Genomic DNA, 19,811 nt, shown 5'->3' with positions numbered 1-19,811 from the left:
AGGCACTTGAGGAGGTACAGCGGGTGCCCCATATGGAGGAAAGTATGCTGGCCTGAGGCTGGGGGACAGTCAGAAACCCCAGGCCTGACAAAGCCCAGAACCAGGTGCAGAGCACAGAGCAGGCTCAGGTCAAGGGTAGGGCGCCTGAGTCTGACAGGCAGAAACTAGCCCTAGGCTAGGCCATGCCAGAAGCTTCCATTAAAAAGACCAGTGTCCCCAGAGCCAAATGGCCGCCTGGTGTCGGGACCCCAGGTGGGCTGGAGAACACAGTTCAGACACCTCAGCTCCCCTCTCCTCGACTAGTCTCACCCTCCCCATGGCCACTGACAGAGGCCAGGCCAGGAGCACTGCAGCTGCCCCTGGTTCTCACCGGCCTTGAAGATCCACTCCAAGTACCCATTGAGCTCCCGCTCGATCTGCTGCTGCCGGCGAAGCTTCAGGAAGGCCCGGCGGTTCTCGACCCTCTCACGCTCCTTGGCAAACTCTCTGCATGGTGCAGGGGCCAGAAAAGGAAGCAGACAGGGTGAGTGTGAGCACAGCCCCACGGGTGTGCGGATGCAGAGGCAAAGGGAGCCAGGGGAGGCTGGGACATGACATGCAGGCCATGGGCCGCCCCTCACCACCATGGCCTCTTCCAACCTGAGCCCTCAGAGGGCCCAGGTGAATGCTCCTTCCTCAGACTCCTCCAGCACACAGGGACAGCACCTCAGTCTCCAGAGGGGGCTCCAGAGAGCTGGGACAACTCCACATCCCCCTGCCCAGAGCAGGCCGAGGCGCACACCCTCCAAGTGCCAGGCTGTCATCTGCATCCTACAGAGATCTTCTGGGCAAGAACTGCCCAGAGAACTTCCACTTTGTTTCTTCTGCTGGTTCAGACCCAGAGCCCTTGCTACGAGGGGAAGGACAGCCAGGAACAGGGCAAGAAGGGAAGGGATGGGGGCAAGCCGATGATGAAAGGGAAACATTCCAGAGCCACCTCAGCCAAACTTGTGAGGCTCGCAATGACCAGGAGAGGGATCTCTGCCCTCCTTAGCCCTCAGCAGCCCAGCCCCAGCTTCCCAGACAAGTTTTTGGGCTCACACAGCCAGAAGGAAGCCATTCACACACACAGGCACACAAGCATGCCCAAGTGTATGTGCACCCAGCATCCAGCATGGCGAGCCTCTCAGCCCAGGCTTGGGGCAGGACCCAGGTCCCCAAAGGAGAGGTAGGCACATCCCCGCAGCAAAACAGCAATGTCTGTCCTCAGCGAAGTGGCCGTTTCTCCTCCAGGAGAAGCAGCTTCTGGGCTTGGTGCGGTGAGCCCAGCAGACCTAACTCCTGGCACACAGCGACAGCAGGAGAAAGAGCTCAGCTCTGGCCAGCACTGACCCAAGCTCATGACCAGAGTCCCCCAGGGCCTGAGCTGTGGCAATCCTGGCAATGAACAGAGCCAGGTCCTGCCTGGACCTCCCATCCCTCAAAAACCCTGAATCTGCGGGGACACAGGGCCCCTCCCTTCCTCCCCTCTCCATCCAGCTTCTGTCCCTTGGCCGTGTTGAGGGCAGGAGGGCCTGGGGTGCAGGGGTGGGGCACTGACAATACCACTTGAATCAGTCTGAGAGCCACCAGCAAAAACTTGCTGTAGCAATCTAGGCCCTGCCCAGAGCATCCACTTCTCAAATGGCAGCCAGCAGCAGGGCCTGTCCTTCCCAGGCATGAGTTCTCACTGCTAAGAAAGGCCCCAAGAGGAATCCCTGTGATCCTGCTCCTCCAGAAGGCTTTGTGGGTGATAGCCTGGGGCATGAGGAAGAACAAGGCTGGTGGGCTCCAAGCCGGCCCGTGGCTGGATGGAGTCCTGTAGGGCGAGCTTTTCCCGGGCCAGGCTGTAGAGGAGACATCTGGTCACGGCTGCCTTGGAGCGCAGCCAGCATGGGACCCACCTGTTGTGCGCTGACTGCCAGCTTTTGGGGCCTTGCCATTTCCAAGCCTGCCCAGGCCTGAAAGAGGGCCCTGGGGTCCACCTGCTGGGCCTGGATGTCTGAGGGAGGGTTCAGCTGAGACTAATCAGGAAAACCATCCCATACCACCCCATCCTCAGAGGCCAGCGTGCTCACAGGCGGGAGGGGGACTGGGAAGTCACAAACTTCGTGGCCCTGCTCAGTGAGGAGACCCACAGCCCCACCCCCCCAGTTCTTTCTGTACATTCTTCAGGGCAAGCCACACAAAGCCACCCTAAGCAGGCTGCTCTCCCAACTCGCCATGAACGCACTTATATTCCGACCACCTCCCCACTGTGCACTGTCCTCAGCACAGAGCCCACCCTCCCCACAAGCCTGCCGTCTGCCAGCCCCAGCACCCTCTCCCCTCCACACCTTCTGGCTCCAGCTCTGAGCATCCTTGCAGCACACACACTGCACCCCTCTGGGTACCTCCGGGCCTCCACTCCAACTCTTCTCTGCCTGGGAAACCCTCTCCCCTCCGTTGCTGAGTTCATTCCTGCTCTCCCTTTGAGTCTCAATGGAAAGGCCCCTTCTCTAGGTGGCTTCTCTGAGCTCCAGGCCTCTCCGGATTCCCCATGCAGCTCAGACCTTGCAATTCCATCAGACTGGAAGTTGTACATCCATTCCCTGTGCTGTGGGTGTGCCTGTCCCTAGGGAGGTGCTTAGAAAGACATGCTAGTGACATACCCCTTCCAGGAGAGCACTGAGGCTAAGGACATGTTCCGGAGCTAGAGCACACAGGCCATGGACCCCAACCACTGCCCTCTCAGTGGCTGTTCCTTTCCAGGCCAAAAGGACAGCTGCCCCTTGGGTCCACCAGCCTCTCCCCCAGCCTACCTCAGGAGCCCTGGGCCTGAGCAGGAACCTCCAGGGTTGGCAGGATGGACATGTTCTCCTCTAGTCTTGCAGGGGGTATGATACTAATGGGGGAACAGAGTGCAGGCCAGGCCTTCCCAACAGAGCTTCCTCAGACTGATGGAAGGCCAGGGTCCCCAGACACCAGCCCCATCTGTGCCCCTAAGCACACAGCACTTCTGTGGCCATTGGCCCCACGCAGGACAGGAGAGTATGATGTGGGGTCAGGAAGCACCTTTCTTTGGGAAGGAATCTCAGCCCCTCACCCTCCCTTGTTCTCTCCTGGAGGAGCTCAGCATAGAAAGGTATCTGGAGAGGAGGAGCAAGCCAGGGGCCAAGGCTGGGGTGGAGAGCCTGGTGCTCACTACAGCCAGGATATAGGACTGCTCCCTGACCCTCCACTGTAGCAGCAGAGGGTCTCTCTAGGCACCGGGACTGCCCAAAAACCCCACCATGGACCCAGGTGAGATCCAGCAGCAGCCCCTCCCCCATCATCAGGGGACAGGGTGAAGGCCAAGTTGGGATAGAGGCAAGGAGGCCAGGGCCAGGGGATGGTGAAGAGAGAGGTCAGGAACAGAAAGGAAAGGCTGACCAGAGCTCAGGACGATAGGAGTGACCACCACAGTGTGGCCATGAGGCCAGGCCAGGCCTCACCTTTCCCACATCACACATGCCCACGTCTCATTCCACAATCTCTCCCCTTAGCCTGAGAACACAGAAGGGCAGGCAGGCAGCACACAAGCCCACATGGCCTCTTACCCTGAAAGCACGCCCAGCACCAGGTTGAGCATGAAGAAGGAGCCAATGATGATGAGAGGGATGAAGTAGAGCCAGTTCCAGGTGTTACCAGCTGCATCATTTGTCTGGAAGCAAAAAGGAGATGAGGAAAAACAGGTGGACAAGACACATAGCCCCGGATGTAGAAGGGCCCTTGGGCCCTCCTCAAATACCTGGCAGGGCCTAGGCAGGGAGTGTTCAGGTGTTTGGTGGTCCAGGCAGGACCCACATCAGACCTGCCTGCCCTTGCCCCACAGAGGTTTCTTTGAAGCTGCCTTGGAGCTCTCAAAGGACCAAGGACAATCAGCACTCCTGAAAAGCCAAGGAGTCATTCAGGGAGCCAAAGGCTCCCAAGCTACCTAGAAGGCTGCATGCCCAGTCTCTGCTTGGACATCTTTCCTATTCTTCCCAGGCTACTGGACATACCAGTCAGCTCTAAAGACATTTCTCCTGAATGGAGCCCAGGGGCACCAGGCCCAAGTCTGATCTTCTGTCTGCAACAGCTTCCACAGCTCAGAGGCAGTGAGCCCCATGCCATATTTCCCCCATATCAAAAGAAGCCCACAAGTCTCCAGGGAACAGTTCTCACCATGTGCCTGGCTTAAGCCACAAGCCAGCACTCAGGCATGATCTAAAAACTGAATGCAAAGAAGGGCATCTCACCCAGACCTTATGACTTTTATAGCCTGGGTCTCATGACATAATACCAAAAATGTTCAGTTTTCAACTGAAACCCATTTGCCATGCCAAGAACCAGAAAAAGCGCAAACTGAATGAAAAAAGACAATCATTAGATGCCATGATGGTTAATTTTATGTGTCAATTGGACTGGGCCACAGGGTCCCCAGATATTTAGTCAAACATTATTCTGGGTGTTTCTGTAAATGTGTTTTTGGGTAAGATTGACATTTTATTTTTTTTTTAAGATTTTATTTATTTATTTGAGAGAAAGAGAATGAGAGATAGAGAGCACAAGAGGGAAGAGGGTCAGAGGGAGAAGCAGACTCCCTGCTGAGCAGGGAGCCCGATGTAGGACTCGATCCCAGGACTCCAGGATCATGACCTGAGCCAAAGGCAGTCGCTTAACCAACTGAGCCACCCAGGAGCCCAAGACTGACATTTTAATTGATAGAGTAAAGCAGATTGCCTTCCATAAGGTGGTAGACCTTATTCAATCAGTTGAAGGTCTGAATAGAACAAAAAACCCAACTCTTCTCCAAGTAAAAGGAAATTCTCTAGTAGACTGCCTTCAGACTTCATCTGTACCATTGGCTCTATTGGGTCTCCACCTGCTGGCTTTCAGACTGAAATTGTACCACTGTCTCTCCTGGGTCTTGAACCTGCCAGCCTAAACTGCAGATTTGGACTTGCCATCCTCCATAATCAGAAGAGCCAATTCCTAATAATCAATTGATCAATCTCTCTCTTTCTCTGTCTTCATACATATCTAAATACACATACATACATGTATATATCTTATTGGTTCTATATTTCTGGAGAACTCGAACTGACACAGACTGCCAACACTTAAGATGACAGAGATGATAAGAGGAGAAAAATCACAGGTCAATAATAAAATGACAAATTAACCAATTTTAAAATGGGAAAAGAATCTGAATACACATTTCTCCAAAGAAAATATGTAAGTGGTGCAATAAGCACATAAAAGATACTCAAAATCATAGGTCATTAGAGGAAATGCAAATCAAAGCCAAAATGAAATACCACTGTGGATAAAAAGGAACACTCATGCACTGTTGGTGGGAACACAAACTGGCACAGCCACTCTGGAAAACAGTATGGAGGTTCCTCAAAAAGTTAAATATAGAGCTACCGTACAACCCAGCAATTGCACTACTGGGTATTTACCTCAAAAATACAAGAACAATAATTCAAAGGGATACATGCACCCCAATGTTTATACCAGCATTATTTATAATATACAAGATATGTTGTGTCCACTGATGGACAAATGGATAAAGAAGATGTGATATAGATAGATAGATAGAGATATATATGAATATGAAATCTTGCCACTTGCAACAATATGGCTGCAGCTAGAGAGTATTATACTAAGTGAAATAAGTCAATCAGAAAAAGACAAGACCATATGATTTCATCTGTATGTGGAATTTAAGAAACAAAACAAATGAGCAAATGGAAAAAAGAAAAAAAGAAACAGAAACAGAAAGACAAACCAAGAAATAGACTCTTAACTATAAAGAACAAACCGATGGTTACCAGAAGGGACATGGGTGGGGGGATGGGTGAAATAGGGGTTGGGGATTAAGGAGGGCATCTGTTATGATGAGTACAGGGTGATGTATGGAGGTGCTGAATTACTATATTGTACACCTGAAACTAGTAAAACCCTGTAGAAAATAATAGAAATCACTTATATCATGAATGAATGAATGAATATTTTAAAAATTAAATTTTAATTTTACTAGGATGCTTAAAATTAAAAAGACAGCCGATAACAAGTGTTGATGAGAATGTAGAAAATTTAGAATGCTTGTGCACTCCTGCTGGGATGTAGGGTGCTGCAGCCACTGTGGAAATCAGTCTGGCAACTCCTCAAAAGGTTACACACAAAGTTACCATATGATCTAGCAATTCCATTCCTAGGCATATACATAAGGGAAATAAAAATATATTCCACACAAAAACTTGTGTACATTTATTCATAGTAGCATGACTCATAACGTAAAAAAGTTGAAACAACCCAAATTTCCATCAACTGATGAAATATAAACAAAATATGGTATATTCACTTAATAGAATCATATTTGATAATAAAAGCAATGAGATACTGACACTTGCTACAACATGGACGGACCTTAGAAACACAAAAGTTGACATACCCACTATGATTCCATTTATAGGGAATGTCTAGAATAGACTAATAGACAGAGACAGAAATATATTAACAGTTGCCAGGGGCTGGAGGATGGAAGAATGGGGAGTGACTGCTAATGGACACAGGGTTCCTTTTTGGTGGACAAAAATCTTCAAAAATTAGATAATGCTGATGGTCGCACAACCCTGTGAACATACAAGAGCCATTAACTGTATACTTTAAATTGGTGAATTTCATGGTATGCGAATTATATTTCAACAAAAGTGGGAAAAAAAATCCATAAAAGAAATCTCTAGACCCAGATTGTAGAATTCTACCAATTCTCTAAAAAAGAAATAATACCACTTACATAAACTCTTCTAGAAAATGGAAGAGGAGAAGCCACTTCCTAATTCATTTTCTAAATCTTGTATTGCCCTCATACCATACCAGACAAGACAATTCAAAAGAGAAGGAAATCACAGACCCAAAGCCCACATGAATATAGATGCCAGAATCCTTAATGAAATATTAACCAATAGAATTAAGCAATATATACAAATAATTATATACCGTGACTATGTGGGGTTTATTCCAAGGATGTCAAGCCACTTCAAAATTCAAAAGTCAATGTAATCTACCATGTTAACAGACTAAAGAAAAAAATCACATTATCATATGCAGAAAAAATATTTTATAAAATTCAACACCCATGAATAATAAAACCTCTCAGAAAAGTAGGAATAGGGGAATTGCCTCAATATGATAAAGGGCATCCACAAAAGACAAAAAAACTTGCAGTTAACATTATATTTAACAGTAAAAAACTGAATGATTTTCCCTAAGATTAGGAACATAGAAATATATCTCTTCTCCCCATTCTTATTTAACATAATGCTGGAAGTTTCAGCCAGTGCACTAAGGCAGGAAAAGGAGCTGGAAGGCATAGAAACATATGTAGGATTTGTATGCCGAAAACTACAAAATGCTGATTAAAGAAATCAAAGGTAATCTCCATAAACTGAGAGATATACCATGTTCATGGATTGGAAGACCCAACATAGTAAAGATGCCCATTCTCCCAAACAGAATAAAATGGGAAAGACCAGTCTACCTGGTTTAAAAGATTTATTTACAGCACAACTACAGTAATGAAGATTGTGTGATATTGGTAGACAGGGACACAAAGATCACTGGAACAGAAACAGACCTATGGGGCATCTGCCTGGCTAAGTCAGTGGAGCAGGCAATTCTTGATCTCAGTATTTTGAGTTCAAGCCCCACATTGGGTGTAGAGCTTGCTTTAAAAAGGAAAGAAAAAGAAAAAACAGACCCACACAAAATACACCCAACTCTTTGGGCAGAGGTGCAAAAGCAATTCAATGGAGAAAATATAGGCTTTTCAACAAGGGGTGCTAGAGTAATTGGACATTCATAAGCTCAAAAGGTAAAGAAGGAAGAGAGGAAAGAAGGAAGGGAAGGAGGGAGGGAGAGATAGGAAGAAAGAGAGAGAGAGAATCTCAACCTAAACCTCACACTCTATACAAAAATTAACTCAAAATGGATCACAGACTTGCATGTAAAATGTAAAACAATGAAGCTTACTTTTAAAAAAGCAGGCGAAAATCTTCAGAATTTAGGAGTTGGCAAAGAGTTCTTAGACTTGACCCCAAAAGCCCAATCCACAAAAGGAAAAATTGATAAACTGGACTTTAACAAAATAAAAAATGCTTGTTCTGTGGAAAAAAAATGCTTATTCCATGAAGGACCAGGTGAAGAGTATGAAAAATCAAGTTAATGACTAAGAAAAAATATTTGCAAACCACGTATCTGACAAAGAACTAGTTTTCTAGTTCTTTGTATATTTTTTATATACATTTATAGAATATATAAAAATTCCAAAGTAAAATAACAATCCAAACAGACTGTGGACAAAAGATATGAAGAGAGATTTCACTGAGGAAGATATACAAATAGCAAATAAGTATGAAATGATGCTTAACATCGTTAGCCATTAGGAAGTGCAGACTAAAACCATAATGACACATCAGTACACACTTACCAGAATGGCTACAGTTAAAAACAATGACAACATCAAATACTGGTGAGGATGCTACATTATTCACACACTGCTGGCGGGAGTGTAAAAGGGTACAGTCCTCTGGGAAATTTTTAATTTCTTAAAAAACTAAACATGCAACTGCTATACAAACCAGAAATTGTACTCTTAGGCATTTATCTCAGAGAAATGAAAATTTATGTTTGCACGAAAACCTGTATACAAATGTGTAGAAGAGCTATGTTCACAATAGCCCCAACCTGGAAACAATCCAGATGTCCTATAACGGGTGAGTGTTGAGCAAAGTATAAAGTCCACCACACCACAGAAGACTGCTCAGGGATTAAAAAAAAAAAAAAAAAGCCAACTACTGACACACAGTAATCTGGATGAATCCCCAAAGAATCATGTGAGTGAAAATAGCCAATACTAAAAAGTAACACACAGTATGGTTTCATTTACATAACCTCTTCCAAATCACAGCTATGGCAGACGGATTAGTGGTTCACAGGGGTGGGGGCGGGGTAAGAGAGAAGTGGGAGTGGCTACAGAAGGGCTAGGGGGCTTCCCGCTGGGATGCAACCTTCTGTATCTCCACTGTGTCAGTGTCGGCATTCTGGTGGGAACACAAGCCTTCTTGTATCATTAGAAGATACATGGGACCTCTCCGTAGATTTCCTACAACTGCATGTAAACCCTCAATTATCTCCAACAAAGTTTAGTTTTACAAAAACAGCCAATCCCCATATCTCCCTGCAGTTACCTCCCACTACTGGGAAACTCCTTGCAAGAGCTGACTCTATCTGCCATCCTCATTCCAAACTGCCTTCTCCTGCACACTCCGAGACTTTACCCCACCTCTGACACTGCTCTTGTCAAGTTCAGCAGCATCTTTCTCAACCTCTCAGCAACATCTGACTTGGTTGATCACTTTCTGAAAACTTTTTTCTTGGCTCTACTTCCAACACAGCTCGTGGTGGTGTTCCTACCCTGCCTCAACAGCTCCACCTTGGTCTCTTTTGCCTGCTCCTTCTTTCCTACTTGGCTTCTGAATGTTGGAATTCCGCCAACAGCCAAGTTTGGAGAGGGCTCAGTCTTTGCCCTTCTTTGCTTCTCCTTCTACACACTTTGCTGAGACAATCACATCCTCTCCCAAAATGTTGAACACTATCCATGACCTCAGACATCCTCAGCCCTGCCGTCTCCTCTGAGGTCCCTGTCACATACCCAGCTGTATACTCAGCATCCCCCTTGAGTGAAAATAGTTCTCTGAAACATTATGTGGTCAAAGCAGAGTCCTTGGGCTCCACTACTACTCCACTGAAACAAAACAGCAAATATCTCGCTCCCAAGTCTCCCTTCTCAAGAAAAGGCACCACCTCTCCCAGGGCTGAAGTCACACCCTCTTTGGTTCTTCTTTCCCTCACACTGCACACTGAATTGACGAGCAAGCCCTCCCTGTGCTCAACACACAGCCTTTGCATCCATATATCTGAACGCCCCTTCTTCAGATCTTTATGTAACCAGTACAGTGGGCATATGCAAAACCATATGTATCTACTCGTAAACCAACTTTATTTACCTCCTACTGTCCCTTTGAACATATTCCTGTTCCTGGATAAAAATCTGGTTAAGTCCTGTGACTTTTCTGATAACTCCTGGGTGATAGAAGTTCTACAATCACTTCAAGTAGAAAACAGTCTCAATTCAGTGATTAAGTGTCCGGTCCCAGGTGGCAATAAACTACTTAACATGCTTTGCGCTGAGAATATCCACTCTTTCAGCTGCCTGCCACAGCTGGCGGCTTTCACGGGGAGATGGGGCGTGGTCCCTCTTTGCCCCTCCACGCCTAACACTGTTCCTTCTTCCTCAGCTTGCTGTTGGGTTTCTGACCCCAACACCCTCCAAGCAGGGGAGGGGGAGGAGGGGGCAGGCGAGTTGTGCCACGCGAGGCGCTGTCCTGAGATCATCTCTTCTCTCTGCGCCTGACAGAAATTTCCTGCTGACTTGTCTCTCACAAGGCACTTCTCTGGGTTCTTTTAGGACCCATTTGACTTCACTTACTTTTCAAATTGCAGGCAAGCCATTTCTCCCTCAGTCGGAGAACTACCCCACCCACCACTGCCAGTTTTTCAGCAGTCATTCTAAACAGATGTTCTCTGCTGAGACTTCATCATCCCCCTGGTCAGAATTTAAAAGGGCTCCAGGCTGCCCACTACCTCCTGGCTACAGCTGGTCCATGAGAAGCACTCACACACCCTCCTCCCCTGTTCCCAACATCAAGTGTTCTCTCCATCTCTCTCTGTCTGCCCCACTGCTGCGGGCCAATGGCTCCTGCCCTCGACGTACAGGCACCGTCTTGAGCCTCCACATTCAAGGAGCATGTCTGAAACGGCCATAAAAGCCGCACTCACTGGGCTGGAGGAGAAGGGTATGTTCTCTCTCCAAAGAACCCCCTTTAAAAACCCTGTCTGATTTGCAACAACCCTCCCTGTTAGTGTGGAGAGTGGACCAAGATCATGGCCACCTGCTCTGGGCACCAGCCTCATAGCTCACCACAGTCATTGTATCCTGATGCCTTGCCAAACCCCCAACGCACAATCCCATAGCACCTGTATGTCTGGCTTCCAGACCTTGCCAGGCCTTGCTTTCACAAGGTTCTCTAGCTCATCACTCCTTGCTCCTCATCCTCCTTTGTTGTCTGCAAAGCACTTGCCATTATTAGGCCTTTATGGAAGGCCTCCTGCTCGCCACTGCACAAGGAGCATCTCGGGGAGTGCCCAGAGAATGGGGTCCATGGAAATATGTGTCTGATGAATCCTCTGTGGCTCTCTTGACCAGTGCCTCCTGCCCCAGGGTCAAGTTCCTGCCCAGCCCCTCCCCCACAGGGCACAGACCCACCAGTCTGAGTCACCTGGGCCAATGGCCAAGTCCCAGTGGGCACCGAAAGCTGCAGAAACCTGTTCTAGCAGTCTTGTTCAGGTGGGGCTGGCAGGGATGTGGCCAGCTCAGAGCTATTTTTAGGGTCCGTCTTTGGGAAATTATTCTTTGACTGGCTGCAGGAAGAGAACAGCCAAGCTCCTCATAACCACCTTTGTGCCCATTCCTCTTTTCCTCAATTAAAAAGAGCCTGTCATGAGACACGACCCCCACTCGAAGAGGGATCTGGTTCAAGGGACTTTGGGCCAGCTTTTCCTTACCTCCTCATCCTTACCCTGTGCCAGCTTTACCAAGCATTTGCTGGACGCCCAGCCCTGAGATCTACCTGGGTCTTTATGAACCCAGGGAGAAGGCACAGAGCAAAGGGTCCCAGTCTGTCCCTTTCCTCCCACCCATCACACCACCAGACTATACCACCATCATTTCCTCCCCAGGCTCCTCGAAGCTGAGGATCATGGGGCTCCAGGGGCTGATAGCCCAAACCCCACCTCAGCTTACAAGTGGCAGGCTCAACATGAAGTATGTTGTACCGCGGGGTCCTCCACCCACAGTAGCCCACAGAGCACACTCTATAGCTGTCCAGAACACAGCCATCTACTAGCCGCACCTTTCCAGACAAACCTTCCGAGACTCCTAGCTTGTGTGTACCTTCTTTCTCTACCTCCCAAAACCCCTGAGGGCCTAATTTAACTGTGCTCATGCCCTGGCGGCTCACAGGGCTATGGGGGGTGGAAGGTAGCTAGGGCTGTCGTCACATAAAAGAAGAGGCAGCGTTCTGCTCAAGCATTCGGGGTAGAGCCCTCCAAGAAGAGCTTCAGGTGGAGGGGAGATGGGGGAGCGAGACGGGTCACCAGGCAAGGGCCTTAGACCAGCTTCTGTCCTGGACACCAACCCAGACTGCCAGTGTGATGGGCAGGCACTCTAATGGGCAAGAGGGTCAAGAGCAAACAGTACCAGAGAGATGCAGCAGAGAAGACAGAAATGTGCAGGACACATGCTCTGACCCCACAATCCCAGCGTCATCAGAGACGTCTCCCTACACGCCAGCTCCGTGCGGCCCTGAACCCTGCCCTGCTCTGTCTTCATCCCACAGCCTAGGGACAAGGTGAGGCCAGCAGGCTCCACTTCCCCTCACTCCATCCAGAAAACCCAGCAGGGGTGGCAGTGCTAAGCTGCTGCTAGTCTCAGGACCTTGAGCAAATTAAACAAGCTCTCCATGCCTCAGTTTCTTCCTTGTGTGATGGGGTTCTTGAGATGATTCTATGAGTTAACAGGGATGAGGCCCTTCACGCAGGGCCTAACTCGCAACAAGCTTGCAGGGAGCCTGAGGGTCATGCTGCGGCCATCTCGACCATCAGCTGTAGCATCTCTGGAAGTGTCCGCCTGGCCCTCAGTGTTACTTTCAGATGAGAAGCTGTCCTGGAGACTCTAGGACCAAGGTCCAGAGTTTGAGTAGACAGCAATGATAGTGGGCCCTTGGTGGAGCCATCTGAAGGAAAGGCCTATATTTCATCCAACGGTGGACAAAGGAGCTTGGGACTGGGCAGAGGCTCTTAGGTCAGAAACATCACCCCAAATGAGACCCAGGAGCTCCAAGGCCCATCCACAGTCCCAGAGCCAAGACGCAACTCACGTTGTAGAGGATGTCAGTCCAGCCCTCCATGGTGATGCACTGGAATACCGTCAAGATGGCAAACAGGATATTGTCAAAGTTGGTGATGCCGAAGTTGGGCCCTGGCCAGTACTCCCGACATTCAGTGTCATCCTCACACAGCCGGGCTGGGGCCTCTTTGCCACAGGGAAAGTCACCCACTGGATCTGGATCTGTAAAGAGAAGAATGAAGCAACAGACCCTGAGCCCAGAAACACCAAGTTCTCCAACCCTGCTGGGATTCCTGGGCCACAGAGACTTCGGCGGCAGGGGTGGGGGGGTGGCGCACGGGAATCAAGCACCAATGGAAATCCTCCCTCAACTTCCCACCATCCCTCCGTGCACCGACTCTCTCCCCCTGCCTACGATCTGCCTTCCCCTGAGCTCAGACCAACCTCTTCCTCTCGACTAGAACCTGCCCCTCACTGTTTACATATTCACCTGAAAATCGAAAAAGACAAAGTCCTAACATTTGATTCTCCCTTCCACTACCACCCTAATTTCTCCTTTCCCTCACAGCCAAGCCACCACGAAGACTCCACATGCAGATCTGCCTGTCACTCCGGAGCCAGTACCAAGCCGGAGTCAGCCACTGCGTTCCCTGCTCATCAGGCAGGTCGGGTCAGAGCTCAACCCACATGTGCCCAGAGGACGGCTGGGTGCTGCAGCACCCAGGCCTCACTGCACTGGCCCCTGCAGAGTCCATATGCTTCCACCAGCCATGATAAGAGGTTTTTGAAAATCATGAATGATTTAAATTTTAGTAAAAGCTTTCTCTGCATCGATTGAGATGATCATATGGTTTATCTGCCTCACTGCAAAATACACCCAGAACCCAACCCATTCTGACCACCTCCACCAAAACAGCCTGGCCACAGCCATCATCTCCCCTGGATGGAGATATTAACCTCCTACTCGAGCCTGTTTCTGCCTTTGCCTTCCTGGAGCACCCAGAACAATGAGATGACATCACTCCTCATTCAGAGCCCTCCACCACCTTCCTGACTTCTCTCTGAATAAGACTCAGAGTTCCCACCACAGCCACGAAGCCCGCATGATTTCCCCTCTGTTCTCGCTGCTCCTCACTCCGGCCTCTGCACGCACTGTTCCTTGTAACTGGAGCTCTCTGGCCCAGTGGCCACCCAGCAATCCCTCTCACTGCCCTCTGATCACTGCTAGGTGGTCACCTCAGGAGAGAGGCCTCCCCTGGCTGGTCTCTGTGAAGCAGGCTCCCAAATTATTCTATTGCAAATTCTCCTTTTGTTTTTTGCTAGAAGTTACTACAATCTGTGATCATTGTGTGTATGTGTTTCTTCACGTATTTGTGTTTTCCAGGTTGCGGTGTGTGTCCCCAACCAGAACATAAGCTCCACCCCATTCACCTGGCACCTAGGGCAGGGACTATCTCCAGGATGAATGAGTCGGAGGGGTGCTGCCAGGCCTCACCTGTGCTGTTGGGGAAACAGGCCTTGTGGAATTTGCCCATGTAGAACTCGAGGCCGATGATCGCAAACATAAGGATGGCGAAGAAGAGAAGCAACCCGATCTGCAGGAGTGGAACCATGGCCTTCATGATGGACTTGAGCACCACCTGCAAACCTGGGCCAGAGCAGCCACAGCAGGGCAGGTCAGGGCAGAGTGGGCAGTGCAGGAGCTTGGGTGGGGTGTGGGAAGACCAGCCAGAGCCTGGGCTGGGCAGCACTGGGGGTCCTGGGGCAAGGTGCTGAGCTGGGAGCCCTCAAAGTAGGGGATGGAGCAGGGAGTATGGGGAAGCTTGAGTCTTGGGGGAAGAGCATGCGCTTACAGGAGAGTCCTCGGGATAGGGGACCAAACATAAGTCTTGGAGGGAAGTGGACTGAGCAATGTCATAAAGCAGGGGAGAAGCAGGGTGTGGGGTGTCAGAGTATGAAGTCTGGGGAGAGATGTGGACCTATGGAGGGCTCTGGGGGGGGCAGTGGGAGCAGAGAGTCCTAAGGGGAAAGGTGAGGGGGTGCTGGGAGAGAGAAGCAGAAGATTCTGGAGGCTGAGAGCAGGAGATCTTGGGAGGGAAGTACAGGAGTTCCCAACAGGCCCAATTCCTTAGGGACCTGAAGCAAGGGCCCCGCTCCCGGGAGTGCTGGACCACTAGCCATGAGGCATGAGTCTGTCCAGGCCAAAGGAACTCAGCACACAGAGGAAGCTCAACCCCATGACCCCCTTCCCACCTGGCCCCAGATCTTAGATACAGGCCTTTGCCTTCGCCTGGCAGGGTCACGGGGCAGAATGGGGGCTTCCCTACAGTGGCCTCAGGGGGACACAGCCCTAGGTCCCTGCCCACCTGGGGCTCTGAGAGAAACCCAACACCAAGGTAACCCTGGCCATCCTCCTGCCCAGGCTTGGCTCCTTGAGCAGCTGAATCCAGGAGCATGTCTTAACCTGGCCTCAGTTGTCCATGGCTCTGCTAAGCCTGAGCCAAGAGAGGTGGTCCTTTGCAGCCTCTGGCTATCTTCTCAGGCATCCTGCCCACCACCTTCTCAATCTCTTATCTGTACTTTAACCCGAGAAAAAGAAGCAAAGAGCTGGAAATATAGCAGAGAATGTGAGGAGAAGCAAAGCTTCCACCTGGGGAAGCCAAGTCAGGGCAAAACAACAGGGCCACTTTCTGGGCTTTCACAGAGAATTTCAAGGCCTCTTCACACCTGGTTCCCGGGGGTCAGGAGCACTGAGCTTAGAGTCACCAAAGCCAAAGGGGCCAATGGTTAGGGCTTAACTGTGTCCATGGCCATGGTGGAGTTGGGGGAGGAGGTTAGTGATCCAGGTAGGCTTGGGCGTAATTGCTCTTGCCAGACTCACTCGGAATCCCAGACACCAACTTCAGGGGCCTGAGCACGCGCACAGCCCGCAGGGTCCGCAGGTCAAAGTCAGTGCCAGCCGTGGCCAGGATCCTGGCAGGAAAAGAGAAGGAGGGAACTAAAGGCTTCCATATTCAGGTGAGAGACCATATGCCCCACCACCCCATGTCCTGTCTCCCAAGAACAGTGACACCATTTTGCCTGTGTCCTCCACTGTCCAAACACAGGGCTGGCACAGGGTGTGAGACTTGCCAGGCAGGAGGAGGCAGGGACTCAATTCAGACGTCCCCAAAGTAATGTTAGCAATGGCTGTTTCCAGCGTGACCATCCCTCCAGCTCGAAGGAATCACCCTGAGAGGACACTTGGTCTCTGGCGCCTGGCCTGGCCTTGAATCTGCCCTACAACTACATCCAAGCCAGAACCAGGTCCCCAAACCAACTGCAACTGCACTGCCAACAGCCTCATAAGAGGTGGTGAGGAGTGGAAACAGGGGTAAAACAGAGGCTGAGATTCCTGAGCAGGCACCACACACACCCTTCTTCACCTTCTTTCAGGAGAACAGTGAGGTGGGGCAGGGAAGGTGGAAGATAGGGTTCAGGGGACTCAGGAAAGCCATCATAATCAGTTCCATTAGCAGAAAACATTCCAATGTCTCCCATTTCAAAAAAAACAAAAGCTCTGATATCTACCTCTCAGCACGGCACATTCCTCTGCTCCCTTCACACCAAACTCAATCAGAGTGTCATCCTGGGTCTCCCCCACCACCTTATCTTCCTGTCCCCATTAGGCTCTCACCCGCACCCTTCCACTGATACGTCATTCAAGCCTGTGTCTTGCCAACTCCGGAGGTCAAATCTCCCTCTCTAAACAGTTTCTTCTCTGCCCTTTTGTCAGCTCTCTCATTTCTCTCGAATTCTTCAGGAGCCCCTCCAGGTCTCGACTGCCACCTTTGCCTCGTCCACCAGACTTGAGAAGTGGATGCCCTGGGGCTCACTCCCAACAGAATCTACGCCATAGCTCTGAATACCACAGCATGCTTATCACTCATAACCGCACATCTTTAACTCAAATCTAGAACTGAGGACTCATACATCCAGCTGCCTTTTTAACATTTCCACTTGGTTATCAAAAAAGTGTATCAAGCATTATATAATTAAAGAACTATTTTTTAAACGTTAATGTTTAAAAGTGTTGAAACATGTATTTCAATGCTTAAGAAGTCCAGACCTGTTCCATTGTGGTGACTAAGAACTTTGATTCTTACCTCCAGCCTCGCTTCTTCCCCAATACCCACTAAGGGAGCACTGTTCGTCAATTGTTATTTCAGCCAAAACCAGGGCTTCACCCCTGACTCCTCTCTTCCCCTCACTTTACATTCAATACACCAACAATCCTGGCAGCTCTGTATCCTGGACTCTTGGTGAAGAAGGCTTTGTGTCCCCCTGCTCGAGATACATGGCAGTGAGAATAGAAATTGAGATGGAACTATGGTCAAAATAAGATGAAACTCTCAGTGGAAAGGAAAAGAGAGGCAACCAAAAAATAATCTATTCAAACCAAAAGTCCAGAGGACATGAAGAAACCCAATAGAGACATTCAACTATCAAAATTGACTACTGGAAGATTAATTTTGTTCTGATGACATCAACAAATTATGAAACAAACACAGCCAGAAATAGGTAGGGATTTTAAAGACTAGCTAGTTTTGTCAATAAACAAATAGTTATGAAAATAATATCAATAATAATAATAATAAATTACACTCTGGGCTGAAGACACGGTTTAAGAGCATTAATGATTTGGAAAATAGTACAGAGGCTAGTACTGAAGAACTCACCCACAGACATCAAAAAGCCAAAGAAGGAACATGAGAGAGAAATTGAGCCAAACAGAGGTTAGATCATATACCCAGCACACATCCGGTATGAGCTGTGGAACAGAACAGGGGAGATGGTGAAGAAGCGACATTTGAGGAGGTAGCAGGTGAGAAATTCACAGAATTAAAAATGACTTCTCAAATTCAAAGTGCACTACAAGTACCAATCAAATATAGAAAGTACATCCAACTAGAAACAGGGAGGAACTGCAGAACATCAAGCATAAAAAGACACCCTTAGAATTACCAGAAAGAAAAAGAAAAGACAAAATATCTAGAGAAAAGGATCATTAAGAGGAAAGAAAACTTCACTTTGGCAAAAATATGTGTCAGAAGACAATCCAGTTATACCTCCAAAGAGCAGCAGAAAGTAATAGCCACCTTAGAACTTTATATCCAGCTAAACTGTCAATGAAGAGTGCGGGCAAAATAAACATATTTTTCAGATATAAAAGAAGTCATCATCCCAGATTCCACCACAGTCAAAAATTTCAGCAAAGCTCCTATCAGAATGGAAGGATTGAATACCAGATTCAGTAAGGCTACATAAGATTAAAACAAAATTAGCAGCTCTGGGGCTCCTGGGTGGCTTAGTCAGTTAAGCGTCTGACTCTTGGTTTCGGCTCAGGTCATGATCTCAAGGCGTGAGATCGAGCCCCAAGTTGGGCTCCATGCTGGGCATGGAGCCTGCTTAAGAATTCTCTTTCCCCCTCTGCCCCTCCTCCCACTCACATGTGTGCACCTCTCTCTCTCAAATAAATAAATAAATCTTTTAAAAAAATTGGCAGCCTTGATGTATTATACAGTTCTAATCTTCTGTATCTTTCCTGTCTCATCTATCTATCAAACTCTACTCCTAACAAATAGAGAACGTAGCCTTTTTTGAGTACATGGGAATATCTTTGAAAATTGCCAATGTCCAGGGTGCCTGGGTGGTGCAGTCATTTGGGCATCTAACTCTTGGTTTTGGCTCAGGTCTGATCTCAGTGTCGTGAGATGGTGCCCCACAATGGGCTCCACGCTCAGTGAGGAGTCTGCTTGAGTTTCTCTCTTCCTCTCCCTCTGCCCCTCCCTGCCTTGAATAAATAAATAAATCTTTTTTAAAAAAGAGAAAATTGCCCATATCCTACGTCACAAAAAACCCTCAGCAAATTTCAAAGAATTAGTAACACACATTATTACACTTCTGCTATTCAATAAATGTATTTAAATGAGAATACAATTATAAAAAATACTGTAAAAGAAAATTCATATGTATAGAAACCCCCAAAATGCACAACTAAATAACTCGTTAACTAAAGAAGTAAAAAAGGAATTACCAAATATTTAGATTCCATCAACAATGAAAATACTACATATTACAATGTGTGGGGTTCAGTTAAAGTGATGTTTAAGGGGAAATTTATAAACTTCAATGATTTTATTTTTTTAAAGATTGAAAATAAATAAACCAAGCACAGAGATGCAAGAATCTTAAAAAAGAATAGCAAAGTAAATTTACAGAAAAGAGAAAAATGGAAATAATAAAGGTTAAGTGTAGACACGGTTCAATCAGAAAATAGAGAAATAGGGGCGCCTGGGTGGCTCAGTCGTTAAGCGTCTGCCTTCAGCTCAGGTCATGGTCCCGGGGTCCTGGGATCGAGCCCCGCATCGGGCTCCCTGCTCCGCAGGAAGCCTGCTTCTCCCGCTCCCACTCCCCCTGCTTGTATTCCCTCTCTCGCTGTGTCTCTCTCTGTCAAATAAATAAATAAAATCTTAAAAAAAAAAAAAAGAAAAAGAAAATAGAGAAATAATAGAAAGCTGATCTGAAAGTTGAATAAAATGAACAAGCTTCTGGCAGGAATCATCAAGAAAAAGAGAGTGCACATATCTGTACACACCTGTACACAGATACACACATATACAAAAACACACGACACTTGCACACATGGGCATGTATGCGGGGCTTGATCCCAGGACCCTGGGACCATGACCTGGGCCGAAGGCAGACGCTTAACGAC

At 48.3% G+C, this 19,811-nt stretch overlaps 1 protein-coding gene across 6 annotated transcripts in view; it reads right to left on the bottom strand.

The window, feature by feature from the left end:
* Nucleotides 1-19,811, bottom strand: part of CACNA1B (calcium voltage-gated channel subunit alpha1 B) — a 181,394-nt gene that overhangs the window by 127,343 nt on the left and 34,240 nt on the right. For all 6 annotated transcript variants that reach the window (XM_088019210.1, XM_088019213.1, XM_088019211.1 and 3 more), the window contains exons 4-8: nt 15,936-16,027; nt 14,550-14,702; nt 13,086-13,276; nt 3,597-3,700; nt 371-486 (exon numbers count right to left, since the gene is read on the bottom strand). In XM_088019210.1, coding sequence (XP_087875336.1) covers nt 371-486; nt 3,597-3,700; nt 13,086-13,276; nt 14,550-14,702; nt 15,936-16,027 — 656 coding nt within the window. The remainder of the gene's footprint in view (nt 1-370; nt 487-3,596; nt 3,701-13,085; nt 13,277-14,549; nt 14,703-15,935; nt 16,028-19,811) is intronic.

This window comes from Eumetopias jubatus, unplaced genomic scaffold (assembly GCF_037043125.1).
Source record: "Eumetopias jubatus isolate StellerSeaLion01/CBP00866 unplaced genomic scaffold, mEumJub1_p1.0 scaffold_15, whole genome shotgun sequence".
Lineage (NCBI taxonomy): Eukaryota > Metazoa > Chordata > Mammalia > Carnivora > Otariidae > Eumetopias > Eumetopias jubatus.
The sequence above is the reverse complement of the archived record's forward strand: the minus strand, read 5'-3'. Positions and strand labels throughout refer to the sequence as shown.